At 44.2% G+C, this 23,143-nt stretch overlaps 1 protein-coding gene across 1 annotated transcript in view; it reads left to right on the top strand.

Moving 5' to 3' along the window:
• The first annotated feature begins 2,231 nt into the window (after window positions 1–2,231).
• celsr2 (cadherin, EGF LAG seven-pass G-type receptor 2) overlaps window positions 2,232–23,143 on the top strand; it is a 46,908-nt gene continuing 25,996 nt past the window's right edge. The window contains exons 1-2 of the mRNA XM_030778350.1: window positions 2,232–5,421; window positions 18,159–18,839. Of these exons, the coding sequence (XP_030634210.1) occupies window positions 2,232–5,421; window positions 18,159–18,839 (3,871 nt within the window). The remainder of the gene's footprint in view (window positions 5,422–18,158; window positions 18,840–23,143) is intronic.

Genomic DNA, 23,143 nt, shown 5'->3' with positions numbered 1-23,143 from the left:
TAGTAATCATCTCACATGACTTTCTTCACACATTTAATAGTATGGCGATTATTAAACACAAAACTTCCCCTAAAGAATTCAACTGAATTTGGCTCAGTTTATTGTAGTGAATATTTTTTGGCTAGTTGTTGACGTGAATTGTATTAGACCTCCACACTTAACACACATGTCTGTGTGTGCTAAATGATCGTTCATCTCAATTTTTGCAGAATTTGTGGTTGCACAATATTAAACTACATGGTTCATATATCAAAACGTGCACATTCTGATCTCTCACTATGGATTAAACTCATTTTCTATTACTGATCCTGTCACACCGAAGTCTTACTGAGTGCAATGACAGAGGACAGCAGGGGGCAGTGAAGAGTCTGCCAAGAACCAACTCTGCACTGTTATCCTGATGGTGCGTTATACAATTAAACGTGATGTAGTAACCCTTTCTCAGATTAATTTGGACGCACTGCTTTTTAAACTGCCTCTATGAAGCAATTACCTGGAAAAACGTAATAACTTCTGTAATGAGCGTGTGCTTTGCATCCTCATTGTGAACTTTTCAGAAAGTAACTTTCGATGAAAAGACGTAAATGGTAATAAAAATTTCAGTTGTAAATCTGTCTTTTTCACTTTCACCTTTAGACGATCTAGGGTTAAATGGATAATAAATGCACTTTTCCCCCGTAGCACGTTGCTCATCCTCTGTCACATTTCTGAATGTCTCAGACAGGAGGAGAGACTTTCCCAGTTACACACATTTTCTTTTTAAATCACTCATTTTCTTTTCTTTCTAAGTTTTTAAGAAGAAGATATGAAACCACATCTGATCATGTTCATCATTAAGGAACGCATATGGGTGACTTTATGTCTGCCGCGAGGCAAACTGAGAGGAAGCACTTAAGGTGGCAGTCTTTGCAGTCAGGAAATATTTGTGTTTTGAAGTAACAAACGCGTCCAGGTTTATAATAACGAAATAAATGACATGAAGTTATTCTGGAAAACATATGATACATTGCAACCGTGCAAAAGTAAAATATTTAATCGACTTACAGCTGACATCCTGAGAACTGTTAGTTGCAATCACGCAAAAGTAAAAATATTTTAGCGATTTACAACAGATATAAGAGTCTTGTTCACTGGACTTTACTGAATATGTTCCTCTGTCAGTCTGCCTATGAAGACATTTGGGATCGAAAAAATTGTTCTCCAAAGTTCTTTGTCAATTTGATGGTTTGAATTAATCCATTTTGTTATTTTGAGCCTATGACAAGAGTTATTAAAATATTTATTTCTTTTGTTCAAAAATATATTAATATGGTTAGTGGAATAAAATGATTCGTTGTAATTACTTTTGATAACATCTGTGAGTGATACTGTAGAAAAACGCATCAATTGGACACAGCCTAAAATCTAAAATACTTCGGGGGGGAAAAAAGATTACTACTGGCAACCTGCTTTAGGGAACTCGGGGCTAAGACGATACTGGCCGCACAATTTGGTTGCCCTTTTAAGATAAACCCACGGGCTACTAACGCCCCCCTCCGCGGATCGCTCCCCCCGTATTGAAACAGGTTTATGGTAATGAGAAGCCTCAAGGCGCAGGGGTAGTAGGAGCCATTTTAATCATTCACACAAACCGAGTGGAGGTGTCGGCGTGTTCGTATAGTGTGTGAAGCTTTGGCAAGGTGACTGCGGTTTCTCTCTCAGTTCAACTGGATTAGCTGCTGTGGAGTAGTGAAAGCATGGATACGCCGCAACAAAAAGGAGTGACGAGACGGAAAGTTTGAATAGAAGACTGGCCACATAATTTCATTGACCAGAGTCCCGGAGAACAGCATCGAGGAGAAATGTTTGTTATCAAGTGGGATTTGTTGTTTATTATTTTCGGGTGGTTAAAACTGCCTTCTCTTGACTGCTACAGTATACACATTAGCGAGGATGCGGAACCGGGCACCATAATCACCAGTTTGGAGCAGAGTGGATCTTGCAATTTAGATCAGGTAATAGCTCCAAAATTCACAAAGACCTTTCTTGAGACTGATGCAGCGACGGGTATTGTGTCCGTTTCGGGTTCCTTGAACTGTGACTTGCTCTTAGCGAACCCTTTTACTGTGTACACTGTTGTGGACTGCATGAACCATGTCCCCGGTTTCAGGCACCTCATTACCAGTCAATATCATGTGCATGTGCACGGGAGAAACTGTGAAATTAAACACAAGCGGAGAACGAAATGGGACATGGAAATCATAAGTTTGTTAAATATCCACAGTTCTCAGTCAGAGTGCCGCGAGGCGGACACTCCTATTTTTCGTGTTTGGGACCTTTTACCCGGCACTCCGTCTCGCAACAGTTTGTCTTGCAATGTAACTGGAAGTTCTAAATTCTACTATTCAGGAGGGCAGTTGTTTGTTTCGGCGCCACTCTGTTTTAAGCGCGACTCGCTATTGGAGCTTGATTTACACTGTAACAAACGCGCCAAGGCAGTGTCTTTTGAGAGTGCGGGGCGAGAGAGGGAAGCCAAAGGTGATAGTATTTCTGTGCACTGGCGAGTGTCTCAGGGTCCTTTCAGACAGGACTTTTTAGAAAAGTTATTGCAAAGGGCCGCCCAGTCAGATTCAGGAATACTGAGCAGGAGGAAAAGAAATGTAAACTCCAGCCCTCAGTTCCAGCCCCCCATGTACCAGGTGTCTGTGCCAGAGAATCAGCCAGCTGGGACTCCTGTTGTTGCTCTTAAAGCAGTTGACACAGATGAAGGGGAGGCAGGCAGACTGGACTACTTTATTGAAGCTTTGTTTGATAGCCGTTCCAATAACCTCTTTGCTGTGGACCCTAGCACTGGGGAAGTGACCACGGTTGAGGTGCTGGATCGGGAAACCAAGGACACCCACGTTTTTAGAGTGACAGCAGTTGACCATGGCACACCCAGACGCACAGCTATGGCTACACTCACCATCACAGTGAGTGATACTAATGACCATGACCCAGTTTTTGAGCAGCAGGACTACAAAGAGAATGTTCGAGAGAACCTGGAGATTGGTTATGAGGTGCTGACTGTTCGTGCCACGGATGGAGATGCCCCCATCAACGGGAACATCCTCTATCATGTTCTCAATAGCAACGGGTCTAATGATGTCTTTGAGATTGATCCCAGATCTGGTGTGATTCGGACCAGGGGTCTGGTTGACCGTGAGGAAGTGGAGGCTTACATGCTTCTGGTGGAAGCCAATGACCAAGGCAGAGACCCTGGTCCACGAAGTGCCACAGCAACAGTCCACATTGTTGTGGAAGATGACAATGACAATGCCCCCCAGTTTAGTGAGAAGCGATATGTAGTGCAGGTATCTGAGGACCTGGCTCCCGACACTGAAATTCTGCAGGTTACTGCCACTGACCAGGACAGGGGAAACAACGCAATGGTTCACTTTAGTATCATGAGTGGCAACACCAGAGGACAGTTTTATATTGATGCACAGACAGGCAAACTGGACTTGGTCAGTCAGCTGGATTATGAGACTAACAAGGAATACACTCTGCGCATCCGCGCTCAAGACGGGGGACGGCCGCCGCTCTCCAACATCAGTGGCCTGGTTACGGTGCAGGTGCTGGATGTCAACGACAATGCCCCAATTTTTGTCAGCACTCCCTTCCAGGCCACTGTGCTGGAGAACGTGCCGGTAGGTTACTCTGTCATTCACATCCAAGCTGTTGACGCCGACTCAGGAGACAACGCCAGGCTGCAATACAGGCTCGTTGAGACAACGCCAAATTTCCCGTTCACTATCAATAACAGCACTGGGTGGATTGTGGTGGCAGCTGAATTGGACAGAGAGAGCGTTGACTTTTATAATTTTGGGGTTGAGGCCCGCGACAACGGTACCCCTGTCATGTCATCTTCAGCCAGTATAAGTATGACCATCTTGGACGTGAATGACAATAACCCAGAGTTTACGCAGAAAGCGTACTATATGCGGCTAAATGAAGATGCTGCTGTTGGAACGAGCGTGGTAACTGTGTCTGCAGTGGATCAGGACATTAACAGTGTGGTGACATACCAAATTTCCAGTGGAAACACGCGCAACCGCTTTTCCATCACCAGTCAAAGTGGTGGTGGGCTAATTACCCTGGCGCTGCCCCTTGATTACAAACTGGAACGTCAGTATGTTTTAAGTGTCACTGCTTCTGACGGCACGCGCTTTGACACTGCCAAGGTGTATGTTAATGTCACTGATGCTAACACTCACCGACCTGTCTTTCAAAGCTCCCATTATACTGTTAACATCAACGAGGATCGTCCAGTAGGCACTACTGTGGTTGTGATAAGCGCTACAGATGAGGACACCGGTGAAAATGCTCGAATCACTTATTTTATGGATGACAGCATTCCTCAGTTCAACATTGACTCAGACACAGGCGCTGTGACCACTCAAATGGAACTTGACTATGAGGACCAGGTTTCTTACACACTTGCCATCACAGCCCGTGACAATGGGATACCGCAAAAGTCTGACACGACTTACCTGGAGATCCTAGTGAACGACGTTAACGATAACTCGCCCCGTTTCCTCCGGGACCACTACCTGGGCTCTGTGATGGAAGATGTACCTGTCTTCACCAGTGTGGTCCAGGTGTCTGCTACAGACCGTGACTCTGGATTAAATGGGCGAGTTTACTACACATTCCAGGGAGGAGAGGACGGCGATGGTGATTTCATCATTGAATCCACGTCCGGAATAGTCCGCACGCTACGGCGTCTGGACCGTGAAAACGTACCCATTTACAGTCTGCGGGCTTATGCTGTGGATAAAGGTGTTCCAGCTCTCAAAACATCTGTTGATATTCAAGTGACAATCCTGGATGTTAACGACAATCCGCCTGTGTTTGAGAAAGATGAATTTGACATCTTTGTGGAAGAGAATAGCCCCATTGGTTTGGTAGTAGCTCACATATCTGCCACAGACCCAGATGAAGGGAGTAATGCTCAAATTATGTATCAGATAGTAGAAGGCAACATCCCAGAGATCTTTCAGTTAGACATTTTTTCTGGTGAGCTAACAGCTCTGGCTGATCTTGATTATGAAACCCGGCCTGAGTATATTATAGTGGTTCAGGCCACCTCTGCTCCTCTGGTTAGCAGAGCTACAGTGCACGTCAAGCTGATTGATAAAAATGACAATGTACCAGTCCTGAAGAACTTTCAGATAATATTCAATAACTATGTCACAGACAAGTCCAACAGCTTCCCCACTGGAGTTATAGGGAAAATCCCAGCCCATGACCCAGACGCCTCAGATCAGCTTCAGTACAGTTTTGAAGCTGGCAACGAGTTGAATTTGGTCATCCTGAACCAGACCACCGGGGAGATTCGATTGAGCAGATCCCTGGACAATAACCGTCCATTGGAGGCCTCAATGAGAATCTCAGTCTCAGGTAAGACACTCCCTCCTCCTCTGTTTTGTTTGTGTGTTGATGTGCAGGGGTGAGGTACCGCTGCTAAGCTGTCCTCTCTTCCGCTTGAGACAATAAAATAAGGAATATGCTGCAAGTAATGTCACATTATTGCTTTAAAGTAATCTTTGCAGTCAGCTCTAAATTGCCAGAGGTCATCACCTGAAATGTTTTTTTTTTCCATGAAAAGTGTGTTATCAGATCAGTTTTGTTACTATTCTGCCTCTATTTTGAATGAAATGTGTTATGTGCGACCTGTTAGCCTCACATGGGCAGTGTTTCAACATTAATAAACAGGCCAGTATTAACATTCAGCAGATGAGCTTCATGCACTCGCTGCATCAAGCCGTCGATGTGTCTCCCATGGTAGGATTACTCCAGCATAATCTCACACCCTGAAAATTGACAAATCAGCACGTAATAGGATATGTTTATTTAGGTTTGCATGAACTCCTTCTCCACTCTCATTTAGACTATTTGTCATCTTGTTAGACTGTGGGCTCTTCTTCTCCGATCTAATATGGATCAATGTCTAGTCATGAATTTAAATAGCAGTTTATCTGAGCGTGGTGCCTGTAGCTGGATGGTCAGGTCCTTGGGGAAATACACATGGTTGGGCTGTATGATTTTTCTTACTCAAACGGAAAAAAACACATTATATGACAGCTTGTGTCTGTTTTAACAGTGGGAGCAAAGGACTTGAAATAGTTGTGTCAGAGTGACGACATTAAGCCAAATTTGAAAGCTTGAGAGTTAATTTATGGTCAAATCTATCCTGCAGATTTTTATTATAGAGACTGAGTATTTTCTGTGTGAGATCTTGTCCCTCCTGAATTCATCCTGCATCATTTGCAGACTGTAAAAGACAAGTTCTTTTCCCTCAAAGCCTTTGAGAACTCTGTCGTTCACTTAGGCTCAGAACAATAAAATATGCTCAGACTTGTTCACTTTCAACTCTTCTTTAATGAGGCTGGTACTTATAGCATTATTTTACGTGCCGGTACAAATTACCAAGTCCTTGAATTGCATGAAAAATGCAGTGGAGCTGGAAATGCTGAACTGGAGAAAGTGATTTGTGGCTTGTTCTCTGAGTGTGTTAGTGACAGTGCAGTCGTGAATTACCACACAACTCTACTTCGTATGTGACCTTGGATCCAATTAAAGAGAAGCCCCAGCACTTTCTATATGTGACTTGACATTTTACAGTGGGATACGGCATCAAGGTAAAGGATAAGCTTGATCCCTAAGAAACTTAATATGTAGCAAAGCGGCTCCATTTATACTTGCAGGCTAACTTTTTGGTAACAGATTGCTTTTTTTTTTTTTATGTAACACTGGTGCGTAAATGGAATGATCGTTAGCGTTGACATGCCATGGCAACGCTTTGTTTTTTATTGCTCTACCTCCCATGAGTCTCCTTAAAGGAGGAGGGGTCCCTGGTGACAGATGAAATGGCTGACTGTGGTAGGAGACAATGGCAGTAGATCGATTCAGAGGCAAAGGCTGATGCTAAGGCCGTGGTAAGGGGGAACAGCTGTGACCCAATCCTGACCAATTAGAGCGCTGAGCTCGCATCTCATCCCACACCTGCTGGGGTGTGTATGTCAGTACTCCTGCTGAGAGAGACAGAGAGAGAAGGGGAGAGAGAGAGAGACAGACAGCCAGAGACAGGGAACAGGGCGAAGAAAGCACAGTATGTCATACAGAGTGAATCAGTGGAGGCAGTGCTTAGATCAAGAGATGGACAGTTTTATAGATATTTTTTATTTTTTTTTGTCCAAATCGCCTTAAGGTATTTCTTTTTATTGCTTTGCCATCATCGCTCGAATCAGTTTGATGCGCTGTTGCCAACTGGGATGAATTTAGAATTAACAAGGCCATTTATAGAGGGGGGCGCAGTATGAAATGTAGTGACTAATCAAATTTGGATGAAATATCGAAACAGAACCCAATCCTCCCATATACCAAAGGTTCTCTTCTAACGCTCTTAGCAATTATACGTTTGATTAATCCGCTCTGAAGTCAATTAAGAGGCCAGATTAACTGCTGCAGTGCTCTAGGCCCCAGGGTTGCCAATAAGCATGAAGGAGAGCCCTCTTAATATCCTGGATTAGTAATTCATATGTCTCCTGTCCACAGTTCTCAGGCGTAGATCTCTGCTCTGGTTTATGTGAGTAAAGATCAGCGTATCTTCATTGCTGTTATGGCTGCCCTCTGGACTAGTGATAGTAAATCAGATTTCACGCTCTTGCCCAGACATTTATATGGATTATAAAACTACTGCATGGATAATTAATAATTGATACTGTTACAACAGGGATCTCTTTTTAATTAATACATACGTGCTACGTGTGTGTGTGTGTGTGTGTGTGTGTGTGTGTGTGTGTGAGAGAGATGATGTATGTGTGCCTTCCATACCCTGCTTTTCTGGCAGTGACTCCTTTTAGGTATAGTGTGCACGGAACTGCTTTTTCAGCGAGGTGCTCAGTGCTGTGGTACACTGCAGGTGAGCAGTGGGAAAAGGGTAATTAATGTAGTTGCTGTGCTGACGAAGACGACAGTGTAGATGTTTCTGGGCGGAGGTGCTCTGACCTCCTGAACTCCCATCAGCCCCTTTGTTTAAATATTGACAAGAGTCACCACTTCAGTTAGACCCAATCATTACAGCTGAAAATGACCAATACCTCACAGGTACTCATGTTTCCCAATAGGTTTTTGGCTGTATTTCTTAAAGAATCATATTTTTCCTCCCTGAAATTGGTATACACATTATACACTGTGTAATTCTGAATTAATTTGTCCGTTGGATCCTGAGCATTCTTCTAATAGTGTCTCTTATTTCACTTTTAGTAGCATTCGTATGTTTTTTTTCTTTTTTCCCCAAGATTGTTTGAACAGTACAAAATGTTGCAGTTATCAGAGCGTTGGTGGGTGGTGGTGGTTTTTTTTTTTTTGTTTGCTTGGCTCTCAAGATGTGTGCAAAAGAGTCTGTGTACTTTGAATATTTAAATCTTTGTTTTGAATTCAACACTGTGTTTTCCTTGAATACACATCAGGCAGTCATATTCTGTGTGGTTGAATGGTGTCTGTGTGAGGCCACCATTTTCCCACTGTCACTGTCATTGTGTCCCACAGCACTGCAGGGGTAGAATCTTAATGGAGGAAGCCTCCTGACTTCAACACATTCATATTCTACACTTCACTGATAATCAGACTCAGTCCAGTCTCTATAAAGTCATTACAGAAGATTAGGCCCTGGTCGCTCACGAAAGAGGCGGTTACTTATTTTCCTCTTCATGAGCCCTGCTGTAACGTTAGCCGCTAACTGACTGACCTTTGCAAATTGACTCTCAATTGAGTGGATGAATGGGGTCAGTTATTCTCCTTTTTAAGTATCTGGAGTTTCCACGTTTCTTAAATTAGGAGATGTTTATTCCTGTTTGGTGTTTTGTAAAGTGACCGGTAAAGGGAATGTTTGTTTCCCGCTACAGTCTCTCAACAATAGACCGCCCTTGATACGTGATATATAATTTCTGATACGTGTGAGTGTATGTATTTGTTTGTGCATATGGATCTTCTGTCATGATGTCCATGAATGTGATACCACCCAGCTCTTTCTTTTCTTTTTTTTCTCCCAGAGGTCATTAGTCATAGCTCCTTGAGGAATGTGTGGAACTTATTGTCCTCCCTTTTATATCCCTCCCTCTCACATCACCTATGGTCGTATGGCAGTGTCCTCTCCTCTCTCTCTCTCTTTCTACATGGTAACCCCGTCTGGCTATCACTCTCCTTTCGTCATGTTCCTAAGTTTCTCACCCCGCAACCTCTCCTTTTGCCCCCTCCCTGTTCTTTCAAGTCCCTCCACCCTCTCTCTTTTCTCCCTCTTTCTCCTTTGACTGTTGTGTTCTCTCTCTCTCCTGTGAAAGAAAGAATGGCTAAGAGAAATGCTTTGTTAAGCACCAAGTTGTCATGGTGACCCCAGCAATGCTTCAGAAATTCCTGGTGGGTGGGGACAGGGGGAGGGTTTCTTTGTGGACTGAAGGCGGGGGGGGGGGGAGGGGGTGCTCAGAAGTTCTTAAGTGTAGCAGGGCTACTTTTGACTCAACTGCCCCCCCCCCTCCCCTCTCCATCTCCCAGTGAAGGGGCCACAGTGACCTATATCAGCGCTTGATACCCCATCATTGTTTGACATTGTAATTCTGTAAAAGAAAGTTTTTGGGATTCCACCACAACACTGAGGGTGGACAGATTTTGATAGTGATAAACATTAAAGCTTTGTGAAATGTTGCAGGTAGATTACCAGACTGATAGAATTTTCTCATTGTTTTCTGTTAGTTCTCTGAATTACACCTGTGTGTTATGTTTGCAGAGAACAAGGAACAAGTAGTTTTGTGTACTTTCTCTAATGTGTGAGAATATGTGGGTGTATGTGCTTTGATTTTGTGGTGTGTGTGTGTGGTGGGGTGAGGGCGTTTGGGGGGGGGGGCGGGTATCTGATTTCCTGCCGTTGGCTGCTATCACAATGGAAGCGTCTCTTTGTGAGAAAGGCCCCTCTCTCCGTTTTGTCGCTCCGATGGTCCGGATGAGCTGGGGATGACATCATCTGAATGTTTGGAAGGGGACAGGGTGTAGGGATTAGAGGTAGCACGTCGGATGGGTTTGGCTCTGTGCGTTAGCACATATCAGTGGGTCCTGTCGCATTGTCCTCCCCATCAGTAAACAATGGCCTGGTGACTGTTCGCTGACCTGCTTGGATTTGTGCTTAGCTGTCTTTGTTTTTGTGTCTGTTCATGCTATTTCCGTAAACTTTCAGAGAATTTTGGCAGAGGATAGGAATGGAATACGCCAAAATATATGGAAATGTGGAAGAAAAATCATACTGTCTCTTAAAAGAAAGAAAGAAATTAATTTAAGAAAAGTACTCCCCTGTTTCTGATCTTACAAATTGCAGCTCACTCTTGGTGTCAGTTGTATTGTAGTGCTGTGTTGCCGTAAGGAATGCTGCAGTATCTTAAAACATGAGTCTTAGTTTAAGTGTGAGGTGACATCATTGGTTAAAGTTGTTAACTGTTGTAAGTTATGTGTATGACTCTACTTGTATGAACGGCGGTGGTTTCTGGCTTTCCACATAACTGACCAGATGCTTTCTCTTGGAGCCATGCCAAACATGAGCTTGTGGTCTGGTGTAGAGGCATTGTTGGACTCTGGGATCATTTCACTTATTCAGCTGTTCTCAGCAAATGGGCAGTTTCACAGAGTCACCAGTCGTGCCAATCACCCGGCATTTAGTCGGAATTCTTTTGTCACAAATGAAAATAAGAGAATTGTTTTGTCACCATTGATATCCAGATTTAATTGAATGTACACGGTCGGGATCATCATCTTGAGCAAATTTGTTGAGTGCAGGATAATTGCACAAATAGGGAATTATTCACACATCATCTTGGCTGTTCTCCCAATGTTGGTGACCTTTATGCAGCATTAACATGTTTGCATGCAGCATAAAGTCCATATGGGATCTTGATCCATTTTCAGACTTTAAAATACCCAAATGTCCATGTTGTGTACTGCATACCAATATCCTCACCCAATAGGCGCTTTGCATCCGGAAAGCGTGCGCTCCACATACAAATGTATTGATTTTAAAACCCACTTAAATCCTTCTCGCCGCCCTCATGGCACACATAATGGGAGAAATTTCTGGAATTCCCCTTCATCTTTGGTCCTTTGAATGCTGGCGCAAGGGTCTGTTTCCTCAGGAGATTCAGTTGCAGATGAGTAGTGTCCACAAACGAGTGCAAATGACCTCAGCGCTGCATGCTGGGAATAGTCCTCCTTCAGCTCTGTGTGACCTTGCTGTTTGATGGCTCAGACTTGGAGTCTCACAAGGATGGAGTGGGTGTTTCAGTTTCCTGCTGTTTTAGGTGACTTGTGAAGTTTTGTGTTGCTAAGATGTGCTGAAGATTAAAAGTGATTTGAAACTGTTCTCCTTTAATACATGCGGAGAATGAAGAGCAGATAATTACATATAATAATTATTCCCACCACCCACGCCACCCACTGAATCAGAACAGCTCTCTTTCCCACACACACACACACACACACACACACACACACATAACCACTCTTCTTTTTGTTCTTGCTTTCTATGTCCAGCTCATTCCAGGATGCTCACTGTAACAAAAACAGGAAATCCTTTTAAGAGTATTAAGAATAGTTTAAACTCTAAGCATAAAAAAATTAGCGTCATTACCCACAATGGCATTTCAATACAGAACAAAAAATATCTCTCTCTCTCTCTCTCTCTCTCTCTCTATTTATTTTTTGCAATATTAGATTTTCATCTTTACAAAGCAAAGCGGTTGAAATCTGTTGCGTAGGAGTTGCAACATTTCCATCAAACACTCTGTCCCTTTTCTGTCTTCTGAAAAGGAGCCTGTCCAGGACCCCTGTGCTAAATTAAGTGTTTATGTAAATTTGCATCTTGTCTCATCCAGCAGCTGGTTAAGAATTAGGAGTGCCAGCCTTAGCCCTGCTGGAGGCCAAGGCCATTGTTCTCCTTGCTCACCAAGCTGTTTTGTGGCTTCGTCTGCAGCCTGTTTCTAAATTATCAACTGTAACTCAAGCTTGTCAGTTCCAGAACCAAGTTTGCTGAACATGCTGAGTTCTTCGGACGTAACTGTCTCCCTAAATACCTTCCTTCATATCTCCATCTGAACAATTTAAACTATTCCTTTGATATGTTAAGTTTTTGTTTCTACGCGCTGAAGTGATATTCATGCTGTTGTGGTTTCTAATGTGGTTTGGTTATGGTGAGGGAGAGTGAGGCTTTGCTCGGACGGATATATAGGGTACTGTGGTGACACTCTGAAGGTGTGTGGTGGGAAGCTGTTTTTTTTTTTTTTTGAGGGTGGGGGTGTGTGGTCTTGATGAGCGAACTGTTGCCTGTCCCGCTGGAGGTCGGGAAGAAGACTCTAGGCAGGAGGGAGGGGGTGGTGGGTAAAGTGGAAAGATCTCTTCACTAGACCCATCCCCCTTTCCAATGACTGACTGACTGTAAAACAGCAGGGCGACTGGTATCTCAGTGCTACACAGTGTAGCTCTCACATTCCCCGGTGACACTTTTAATATGCTCTCAAGAGTAGCTCCACGTTTGATCGTCAGCCTCTCAGATTTCAGCTTTTTAATTACGAGAATATCACTAAGCGAACGCGCCAGGCAGATTTAATGAGATACTTATTAGCATTAATTCAACAAATAGCCGGCTTGTGAGTTGCTCTTCACTCTGCTGGCTATCTAATCTCAAATGGCAGCATTCGCAAAATGCCCCATCTCCAAAGCGGCATGAGGTAAAAGAGAACCCCCTCCATTGCTGCATGCCCCCTCCCCTGCCCTTTTTAACCTGTGTGAACCTGTCAGAAGGCTGCCAAGTTCTGACTTCTTCACTTCTTTGATGAGGACTTGATTAGAGATTGCTTCCTGCCTGCTGATTGGTTTGTCGAGGTGGATTAAGCCGGGACTCCTGCTGAGCAGTCTCTGTTCCTGCGTATGCCTGTGTTCAGGTGGTAGAAAACTAATTTTGTTCCCATGACACCCGGGAACCCCCCCCACCCCCCCTCATCCCCTGGCAACTAACACTGCACATGTACACGTGATTTGAGCTTTTCTTTTCTCCGAGGGTGGGGAGTACGGGTATCATTTTACAATGTCTCTTACGACGCCGTATCCGTCTCATGCCACAAATTCACAGAAAAACGTGTCTTTCAGAAAAAAAAAACAGAGAAATAAGAGGTGTTTTTTTTTTTTTTTCAGTTGATGCACAACTGTGGTGCAGCTGTAGGTTTGCCTTTTTCAGCGGTGAGCTGTCATAGTGGTTGGCCTATGCTCTGTAATTACTGTGGACTACACAGGGAGAATTATCCCTCCCAGGTGATGGCAGAACAAAGCTATTTTCTGACTCACCGAACTCAGAGCATCAGGAGTGTGGGAATACTCAATAATGAATTTGCAATGGCAATAGACTCAGGGTCATTCACAGTTTTAATTTTGTCCGTGTGAGGTTTTTGGTTATTTCTCTAGTATTAATCAGGTGTGTGTGTGTGTGTGTTTGTGTGCACGTGTGTATTCTGGGCTGGCATTTCTTAAGACTGCACTTAAAGGTTATGACACCTGTTGTCCTCTTCTTCACAGGAGGACTAAACCTGTAATTACATTTTAAAGCTTCATGCCATAAGGTAGGAGGTTATTGGAAAAGAAGGAGTAAATATACAGGTGCCGGCATGAATGCTCACCTCCCCGTGCACTCCAGCTTTCACTCCGAACCCTCCACCCGCATATTTAGGTCATACTCCTCTCTCCTGCTACGCTCAGAACAATGTGACTGAGAGAACATCTTTCCAATTCACTTTGAAATATATCTTCCACTTCAGCTTGTCGTAAACAGAAACCTTGAAGTTTTGTTTTCCCACTTGAATACAAAAAAAAAAACCCAACCTGTTCTCAGATTACCTTTTATTGTATGAACTTGACAGATGTTTTCTTTCTTTTTTTTTTTTTTCCCCTTCTGAAAGAGACACGGAATCGCTCAGCCTGAGGCTTTGATGTGTGACGCTTTGAGTGTATGTAGCAGTCGTTGCTGTTGATCTTTAATCAGAGCTCGACTCTTGTTCTCATTACCCAGTCTACCTGACCCTTGTTATCTTGGCACAGTATCCTACTGTACAGACAAGCATACAGAATAACACCTAGACCCCCTACCCGCTGTCTCAGAGGCTGGTGAAACTGAATTTGCCCTGTTGGCCATCGTGGATAAGCTGTATTGATGTGGCCTGCTGGATGTGAAGTGCTTCCTCGGTCTCTTGTGATTTAAGCTGCTTTGGCAATGCAGAGTTTGCAGATCTGTGTTATGCCTCGTGTGTTGCTTACCGGAGTAAGAGGATAGTCAAAGAAGCTGCTGTTGTAGCTCTTTCCCACTGTTCTCAGTTAAGGTTCCCGTTTAATTTGCCCCCCACCCCACAGATGCTCTTATCTGGGATTTCCGAGCAGTAAGTAAACACGCACACACACACGCACAAAAGATCACTAGGTAGAACATGTGTTCCCAAAATGAACCTAAAATGTCAAAATGGGTTGTGAAGCATGGAGGGCTCTGTCTGCGTCATACAGCCGAGGTTAGCGTGGTGCAGCCTGTCGCTGTGTGATGTAGGTGTTTCTGGGCTGTTCTGGCTGGTAGTCAGAATGAGTGGATGCGGAGGGCGGTGACTCTTATGGGGACCTGAATACAGCTTGGCTGCTACAGGGGACAGCCTCGCTCTCGGTGTGATGGTGACAGAATGCTTGAGTTTGATCTGATTCGACTAGTGGCATTTAAGGGCATCTTTTAAGAGACAAACATTCTAGTCCTTTTGTAAGACTCTGCACGCTCTTTGAATTTTTCCCCTCACATTTTATATTCTGTCAGTTTTCTTATTTTTCCTCATGGTATTTTGACACCTCCCCCAACCCCTTGCGTTCTGCACCCTACTCTTACCTCTTTGAGCTTGTTTTTATTTATCCTACTTTCTGTCTTTCCATTCATTCCTGTGCTCACAGTCAACCGCCTGACAAATGGTCATGCCAGTCCTTCCTCCCTATCTCTGCTCTTATTGGCCATACATGGTTATGCTCTGTGCAGTATAGCGTGCACGCAATAAGCAGGAGCTTTGTAGTGCCCTCAGAAAAGTGGGTTAGCGCATATGCTGGACCATGGGAGAAATGCATTATCAGAGCCTACATTATGCCGTTCAGATTTACATTGGGAGAGTTTAGGGTTGGCATTGTGTGGAAAATCTGACATTGGACATGTGTGTAATCCCAATGAAACACAGAGTTTTATGGACTCTGTTCTGTTTGAGTGGTCAGTGGTGTATTTTATGTTATGCCTGTTCCCTGCTCTTTGACCTATATTTTACCATACAGCAGATGGGGGTTTTAACACAGGCAGCATTTAAAAGATACACATTCAGGCAGAAATAAGACAACAGAGTTAAGATATACTGGGTCTGTGTGTTGGTTGACTGAGGAAGGTATGCTGTCTCACTGTGACCTGATGGATGTCCCGCATCAGTACCATAGAACAAACTGCATCTGTGCCTCCCACAGCTGAATCTCTGCCTCCCATGATTCACAGCTTGAGTGGAAGTCGGACTCAAGTCATTAATTTTTTAGAGAATAGCAGTTGTTTATTTCCCATCTTGACGCCCCCTGTGTTAGAAAAAAAAGACATTCTTTGCCTGACACACACAATCAGAGCAGCACTCCTTTTCAGCACTTTTTTTTTTTTTTGGTCAAGTTGTCATAATTCAGCAAAATATATTTACCCTCTATATTACTTTTCATCTTTTAATGTCCGCTGCTCTGTGTGGATGTTGAGTTCTTTTCTGTCAGCGACACTGGATCCCAGACCTGCTTAATGCCCCACATCACTAGTTAGGGAGTCTAGAGTCTTCCAACACTGGGACATTCATCTCCACACACTGTTTTCCTCTCTCTCCTGTGTGGACTGCTGCCCAAGTCTGGGGCCAAGAATGCGGCTTGGCAGAGGGTGTAATTAAGGGAATGCCTGTACTCAATAGGCGAAGCCCTCCAGTTTCTGCTACAAGTGTCTCCTTTTTTTCTGTCATATTAGAAACTCTCTCTTCAGACAGCTGTCTTTCGTGCCTGATATGGATTTGAGGTGGTTTTTTTTCTTTTTCTTGTAAGAAATGCTTTTGATGCATTGTGCAATTTGACATCCTGTTATTAGCCTAATTGCCATTTTAAATATTCAGTGAATGCAAAGTGGTACTTGAGTGGTTTAGAAGTATGGAGCATCTCTACAAAGGATTAAATCATTCAGCCATCAGGAAAAGTAGGAAAAGCCATTATCCTTTGTGAAGCAGAGTAACTTTTTTCATGTTGAGTAGTTTTGACAGTTTGGTATCTTGCTCTTGTTTTTTTTTTTCCCCATGGTAAGTTGGGTAAGTCAGGGTAATTGACATATATAAAATTAATGAGATACAGTCAGGTATTAAGATTATATATTTTATCTGGTGAGAACAATGTCAAAGACTGCGTTCTTTTAAAGGATGTCTTTTCCTCGCCGTTTTAGAGCATGTGTTGTAGTGTCAGATCGTATTCACACCTGTATCTGGTTCAGTTCCTGGCCTTTGACCAAGTTGTTAGTTATCATTCATATTTTTATGTTACGGTGCCTCACGGCACTTTCAGTCTGAAACACTGAAAAATTGTGTGTGTGTTTTGGGGGGGGGGGGGTGTTGGGAAGTCTGAGTAGGCTTTTTTTTTTCTTCTCCAAGGCTGAGCAGACTTTGAACACTACTTATGGTGTTGTAAAAACTACTGCAAAATGTTGATTAAGGGTGAACGTGACTAACACTTCCTAAGCTCTTGTAATATTTTCATCCCTCCAAAGGCTTCTGGGATTAGGTCTAAACGTTTGAAGTGGATCAGCGCTGACCCTGTCTGGTCCAGATTGTCTCTTTGCCTGTTCTCTACTCTGTTTCTGATGTTTTTCCACTGGTTTCTCAGTAGGCTTTAACCGTGTGTGTGTGTGTGTGTGTTATCAGAATCAGAGTGTTATCGGAATCCTTATTCTCAGAGCTCTGCTCCGTCTCCATTATTGATGTTCACACATCCTCTCTCAGTGCGTATGAGGGAGTGAGCGAACGACTGCATTAGCTTTGAGGTTCCTTCCCGCTCTCTCTCTCTCTGCGCTCTCTGATGGCCCAGTCTTGGAGTGCCTGACTAAGAGCAGCCGGATTAAAGCTCTGTTGAACATGGAGACTCTCTTTCCACCACTTTGTGGCAGCAGTCCTGGATGCGGTAACGCTGGCGCTGTTGCTGTTTGTTTGTATGGGTTCTTGTCCACCCAAAGCGCAGGGGTTCTGTTCCCTGGCTCGGGTCAAAAGCTGCCAAACAAAGGTCCCTATTGATTACTGTGGGGCAGAAAAGGGCTCAAGGTTGTTTTCAGTATGGGTTTGATTTGATTATACTTGTTTTGTCTTTGCTTCTCCTTTGCCTAAAGGGCAAACAGAAGCCTCAAGCCAGCGGCGAAAATCGCTACAAATAGCCCATTTTCCTAAGATACTACAGGCATCCCAGTGTTCCTAAGGTTCCCAAGGTATTTGTCTGTGTGGTGGTATTTGAAAGCAAAGCGCTGCATCCAGATTACATGATTATAGGCGATCTTAAATCGGGACGAGAGAGAGTATATTTATATCTGTCCAAGCTCATTTCTTCAGAGAGTGGCATACAAGACACAAATGAGGGCCATTGTAATGTCCTATTCATTCAGTTGTATAGAGAGAACAGAGCTTGTTAAATAGCGTACTTCCCTTGCTCTCTTGTTATTCTGATTAGGTGCTCTGATTTCCTTTAGCCGTAATTGTTCTCTGCAGGGAGCTGCTGCATTTAAATGCTATGTATCTACCTTTTCTTGAGGAATAGTTTTTGATTGTTCTGATGCCGTATTTGCATAATCTTAAATGGACGTTGTATGTTCCTGCGTAGCGCAGACGTAATTCAGTTGTAGGCTGGTTGCCTGATTACATGTCGTTTGATTGGGTTAATCAAGAGGGTTTTTTTTTTTTTTTTTACCTTTTGTCCTTCTTTTTCTAACTGGTGGATTGATGCAGTGAGGAACAACTGATTTATGCTCCCTTTTTTCCCCCCCTCTCCTTCAGATGGGATCCACTCAGTCTCTGCACAGTGTTTGCTGCAGGTCACCATCATCACAGACGAAATGCTCTCCAACAGCATCACCCTGCGACTGGCCAACACGTCCCAGGAGCGCTTCCTCTCGATGCTCCTGGCCCAGTTCCTGGAGGGCGTGGCCCGGGTCCTGTCCGCCGCCCGCGAAGACGTGGTGGTGTTCAACATCCAGGACGACACGGACGTTAACGCCAGCATCCTGAACGTCAGCCTGTCGGTGGCGGTTCCCGGCGAAGGGCCGCGAGGCGGGGGCAGGGCGCGGCTGGGCCACGCCGGCAGCGGGGGGGAGTATTTTGGGTCGGAGGAACTCCAGGAGAGACTGTACTTAAACCGGAGCCTGCTAGCCCACATATCCTCTCAGCATGTGCTCCCGTTCGACGACAACATCTGCCTGAGAGAGCCCTGCGAGAACTACATGAAGTGCGTGTCAGTGCTGAAGTTCGACAGCTTGGCGCCCTTCGTGGCTTCCGACACCATCCTGTTCCGACCCATTCACCCCATCGCCGGCCTGCGTTGCCGCTGCCCCACCGGCTTCACGGGGGACTACTGCGAGACCGAGATTGACCTGTGCTATTCCAAACCGTGCGGGGCGCACGGCATCTGTCGCAGTCACGAGGGAGGCTACACCTGCGAGTGCCTGGATGACTACACAGGTGAGTGGCCAATCACAGTGAGCCATCAATCAAGGACGCCGTGAAGAACTCACAGTGTCTCATTCTCATCCAAGGTTATCTTTGAACATGTCCAGAGGGTTGCATGCACTCGCTGGTTTGTCCTGTCAAGATACATCATTGTAGGTTAATCTAGTACATTTCCACGTGGCTGCTCAAAAGACAATGAAAAGAAAAATGTCGACTGTATTAAATGTTTATTACCTGCACCTGGCATTTACACCCAGTTGAAGAGCTTCTGCTATGACCCTATTAGACTCGCTGGTAGCTAATACCAAGAGCATCAAAGGAATATATAATATCCTGTTAGGGCGTTCATAGGGTCCAATAACATTCAGTGGTGTAGTGATAAATAACAAAAATTCAAAGAGTATACCATGGTTCTTATAAAAGTGATATGCATTAGACAGGCCAGTGGTTGGATGATGAGTTATTGATCTAATATCCCTTTTACCAAAGAAAGACAGCTTTCAGCAAAAGGCCTCCACATTAGTGAGGAGTTGCTGTCTGTGGTCTCCATGGAATTTAATCCTCTGGAGCTCAGCTTATTGTTAGATTGAAACTCTGAACATTAAAAAACAATATCGGTTTGGTAAAAGAACAGACAAGCTCTTAGTGTAATAATGGAGATGAGAAATGAATTATAAATGGACACAGATGAAGAGAAAGTTTTTGTCTTTAAAACACTTCCTGAATATGACAAGCTTCTGAGAGGGAAAGAAAAGTTCTCTGTAAACAGTTGGAACCCTCACTCGCAGCAGGGTGTGACCTAGCGGAGTGTTACCCTATCTGCCGAAACATTAAGGTTTCGTTCTTACATATTCATATTACTTGCTATCCCCAACCTCACTCTTACACCATCCAATTGGAGATGCCTGAACCTCAAATCCTCATATTTAGTTTGGGTTAGATGTAGGATTTCATCTGAAGAATAAGAATTCCTGGAGGTAACAGATGCACTCCACTGCTTACTGAAAAGGAAAAAGGGGCCAGTGGAAAGGAAGGTCAACATCTGATTAGGACTGACAGGCAAAAAGCTAAAAAGCTTTTGAATATTCTAACTTTAAAGCTTTCACATTCACGTTCTCTGCTTGAGGAACACTGTGTCTGCCCTTTTCTCTGGCTAAGCCTCCAAGAGGTCATCGCAGAGCCAAATTAAACTCTGACGTTTGCCTGCAGTTGCTTCCGTCCTGATTATGATTTTGTGATTAAAATAGAATATCTATTTACTGGGAAATATTTGTTGGTTTCTTTTGTTGGTCTGACACCAATCAAGAAAGTATGTGAGGCCAATGGAGCAGTACGGGTGGAGGGAATGGAGAGTAGTGGCCACATTAAAGCACATTACTCGTACAGAGACTCCAACAAATTGAGTTGTTCATTTGTCACAGTGGAAAGGCTGAAAGCAATGATGAAACACCAGAGGTTTAAACCTAATGCAGGATTTAGCCAGAGGATAGAGGGATCAGTATAAAGTTTGTTTATTTTGTATTTCTTTGACATTCTGAGCTAAAATTACTTTTAAATGTCACAGGCTGAACAACTACACTATTTACTTTAGGGGCTTATATCTACTTTTTTTTTATACAACAGTGTAACTCACTCCTGCAGTTCAAGGCCATGTTATAGAAAACCTTGATTCAAGCCAGTGACACAAAAGCACTCGACAGAACAGCGCTCAATTACAGAAGCAGGGTGTAGGTGTAGCTGTTTTTACCCTGCTTTCAGCATGATATGTGTAACTTACCCCACATCAGTGCGATGAATCATTTATGGAAGTCTAGTATAGTTTGTAGTGGGTGTGCAATGTGATGGTATGAACGTACTCACTCTTGTGAATGTGTGGTCCATCAAAGGTGCTGGTTGAGGACCACTCCTCTGTGTGTTATGGGTTTCTGTGGGTGTGTGTGTGGGGGGGGGGGGTGAGTTGAACATTGTGGAGGCAGAGAAGTGTGTGTACGTGTGTGTCCGTGTGTGTGCGCCACCCATGGGAGGCGATCATGTCAGTTCAGCAGAATGGACATCATCAATCTTCCTCTGGAGCGTAAATCCGAGCCGGTGCTTTAGCTAAGCAGCCCTCGGACTTCTGGCCTTGGGCAGCTTCCTGGAGAAAAAATCTCACGTAATCTTTTGGGCTAATAAATCTACATTCATGATGTACGTTGTTATTTAAGTAGCTCGGTTTGAGGCGTGAGCGTGTCGCTGGAACAAGACGAGTCGGACCCCAGAGTGAGATTGAGTTTTCAGCTTTCGTTCGGATTGTTTTTCTCTCTTTCACCCGCTGCTAAGGCTGATTGAGTGCTGAATTTGACACATTCCCCGTGATGCAGAAAGTTGCCGCTTGATTGGGTTGTACACTGCCTGGTGTGTGTGTGTGTGTGTGTGTGTGTGAGAGAGAGAGAGACAGAGACAGAGAGGTGTGTGTGTGTGAGGACAGTGTGCTGCCGGCCCTGTGGGTGTTACCAGATGGAGAGAGGGTGGTGAGAGAGATAAATAATAAGATTGAGCCCCAATCAATCTGAGTCCTGTTTGGATGGACAGAGTGAAGAAACGAGTGAGTGAGTCATGTAGGCTGAAACTACAACTGTGTGGGTGATGCCGCTGAAATCTAAAACCACCGTTTTCATTTTAACATTGGAAAAACAGGCTTTCTCATCAGTATATATTGCAGTACCTCATGAAAATATTAGAGGTAAGGTACACAAAGATGGCCTTCCTGCCAAAGGTTGAGTCGTACCGGTCCTCATAGCATTTCTGTAATGACACATGACTGATTAAAGTCTGCCATGATCCTCAGTGTTTCTGCCGCTGATGCAAAATACACCAAATTTCTGGTGTTGAGCTCATTAAATTCAATCCAAAACCCTGACTTTAACAGTAAAACCGGGAGAACAAAACACAGGTATGTAGCGATAGTGTAAGTGCTTTTGTCATCCTTTGCTTTTGTCGGATGATTCTCACTCAATGCTGATAAAAGGCATATCTGTGTGATGTAATAGGACAGTTGTGAGGGGTGAGCATGTTGAGTTATTGTAAGGTTGATTAAATCTCAGAGCGCGATGCTGCTGCAGAGAGGAGCACAGAGAGTCAGCTCCGCTCCGAGCTCCGCGGCGGGTCCTGAGGGAGGGAGGAGGAAGGCCCATATGGAGCAGGAGCTCTGGAGCAAAGCTTACTCCATCACGCAGAGGAGGAGATGGTTACTTAGCAGCACAGAAACACACATGCCACAGGGAGATTCCCACAGCCAAAGGAAGTGCAGCACTGGCACGTTTTTCATCTGCTCCGTAAAAAGACTCGGGAACAGCTTGCTGTTTAAGTTTCATCTCGCCTCTCTTCTCTGCTCTCTAATCTCTCTGCCATTAGCGCTGGAGTAACTGACAATATAAATGAACTGCGTTGACTCTCGGTTGCCGGAGTCGTGTTCGGAGAGATGATGTTTGATATTAGCGTAATGGAAAGTGAGTTATTGAGTGAATTATTTGTGTGCTTTGTGTTAGCGGGGAAAAGTAATAATTAGTGTTTAATGAAGTTTATCAAGCAAACATGAGATGGTAATATATGGAAAAACACGAGCAAAAGACTCGGATTCAGTTTCATTTCTTCAGACCTTCAGTGAAATGTTCCCTCCCAACATCCAGAATTTCCTGAGCAGAAAGTCCACTATTATTACAGTCCTCTGTGTGTGTGTGTGTGTGTGTGTGTGTGTGAGAGAGAGAGAGAGAGAGAGAGAGAGAGAGAGAAAGCAAGGTACATCTTCCTCTGCCTTTAAGAGAGTGTCATCTCTGGAGATGGGGCTCATTTTGACAGCCTTAATGATTCATGCTTCTGGCAAACAAAGAGAGACAGGAGTGGCTTTGGAGGCTGCAAGTAGAGCGAAGGAAATGCCTCCTCCATAATGGATGCGGCCGTTTGGATAGTGTGCAGACGAACCTGGCCCAGCCTACTCGTATATACCTTATACTCCTTCACCTGCCAGAGCTCCGCACCTGTGGCAGAAACACGCTCCCACGGGACACATGACCGAGGACAAAACACTGTACCTGTCACTCTCAAGTTACCCGTCGCACAAAACACGCTGACAATACACCGAACGCGATGTCGGACGATGACGCTGTTACGAACGTCCCTTTTATCATTAATGGAAGATTACAGGACCGATGGGGATTTCTGGTGTGCGTTTTGTAATTTAACGTGATTTGATCGTTACTTTCGCGCTCAATTTATCGTTTTGAGAAATGAACGGTAGAAAACATAATCTCATTATGTGCTTCTCGGTTATTGCTTTT

The sequence above is a fragment of the Chanos chanos genome, chromosome 6, assembly GCF_902362185.1.
Source record: "Chanos chanos chromosome 6, fChaCha1.1, whole genome shotgun sequence".
NCBI classification, from domain to species: Eukaryota; Metazoa; Chordata; class Actinopteri; order Gonorynchiformes; family Chanidae; genus Chanos; species Chanos chanos.
This window is presented reverse-complemented; position numbering and strand designations above follow the sequence as displayed.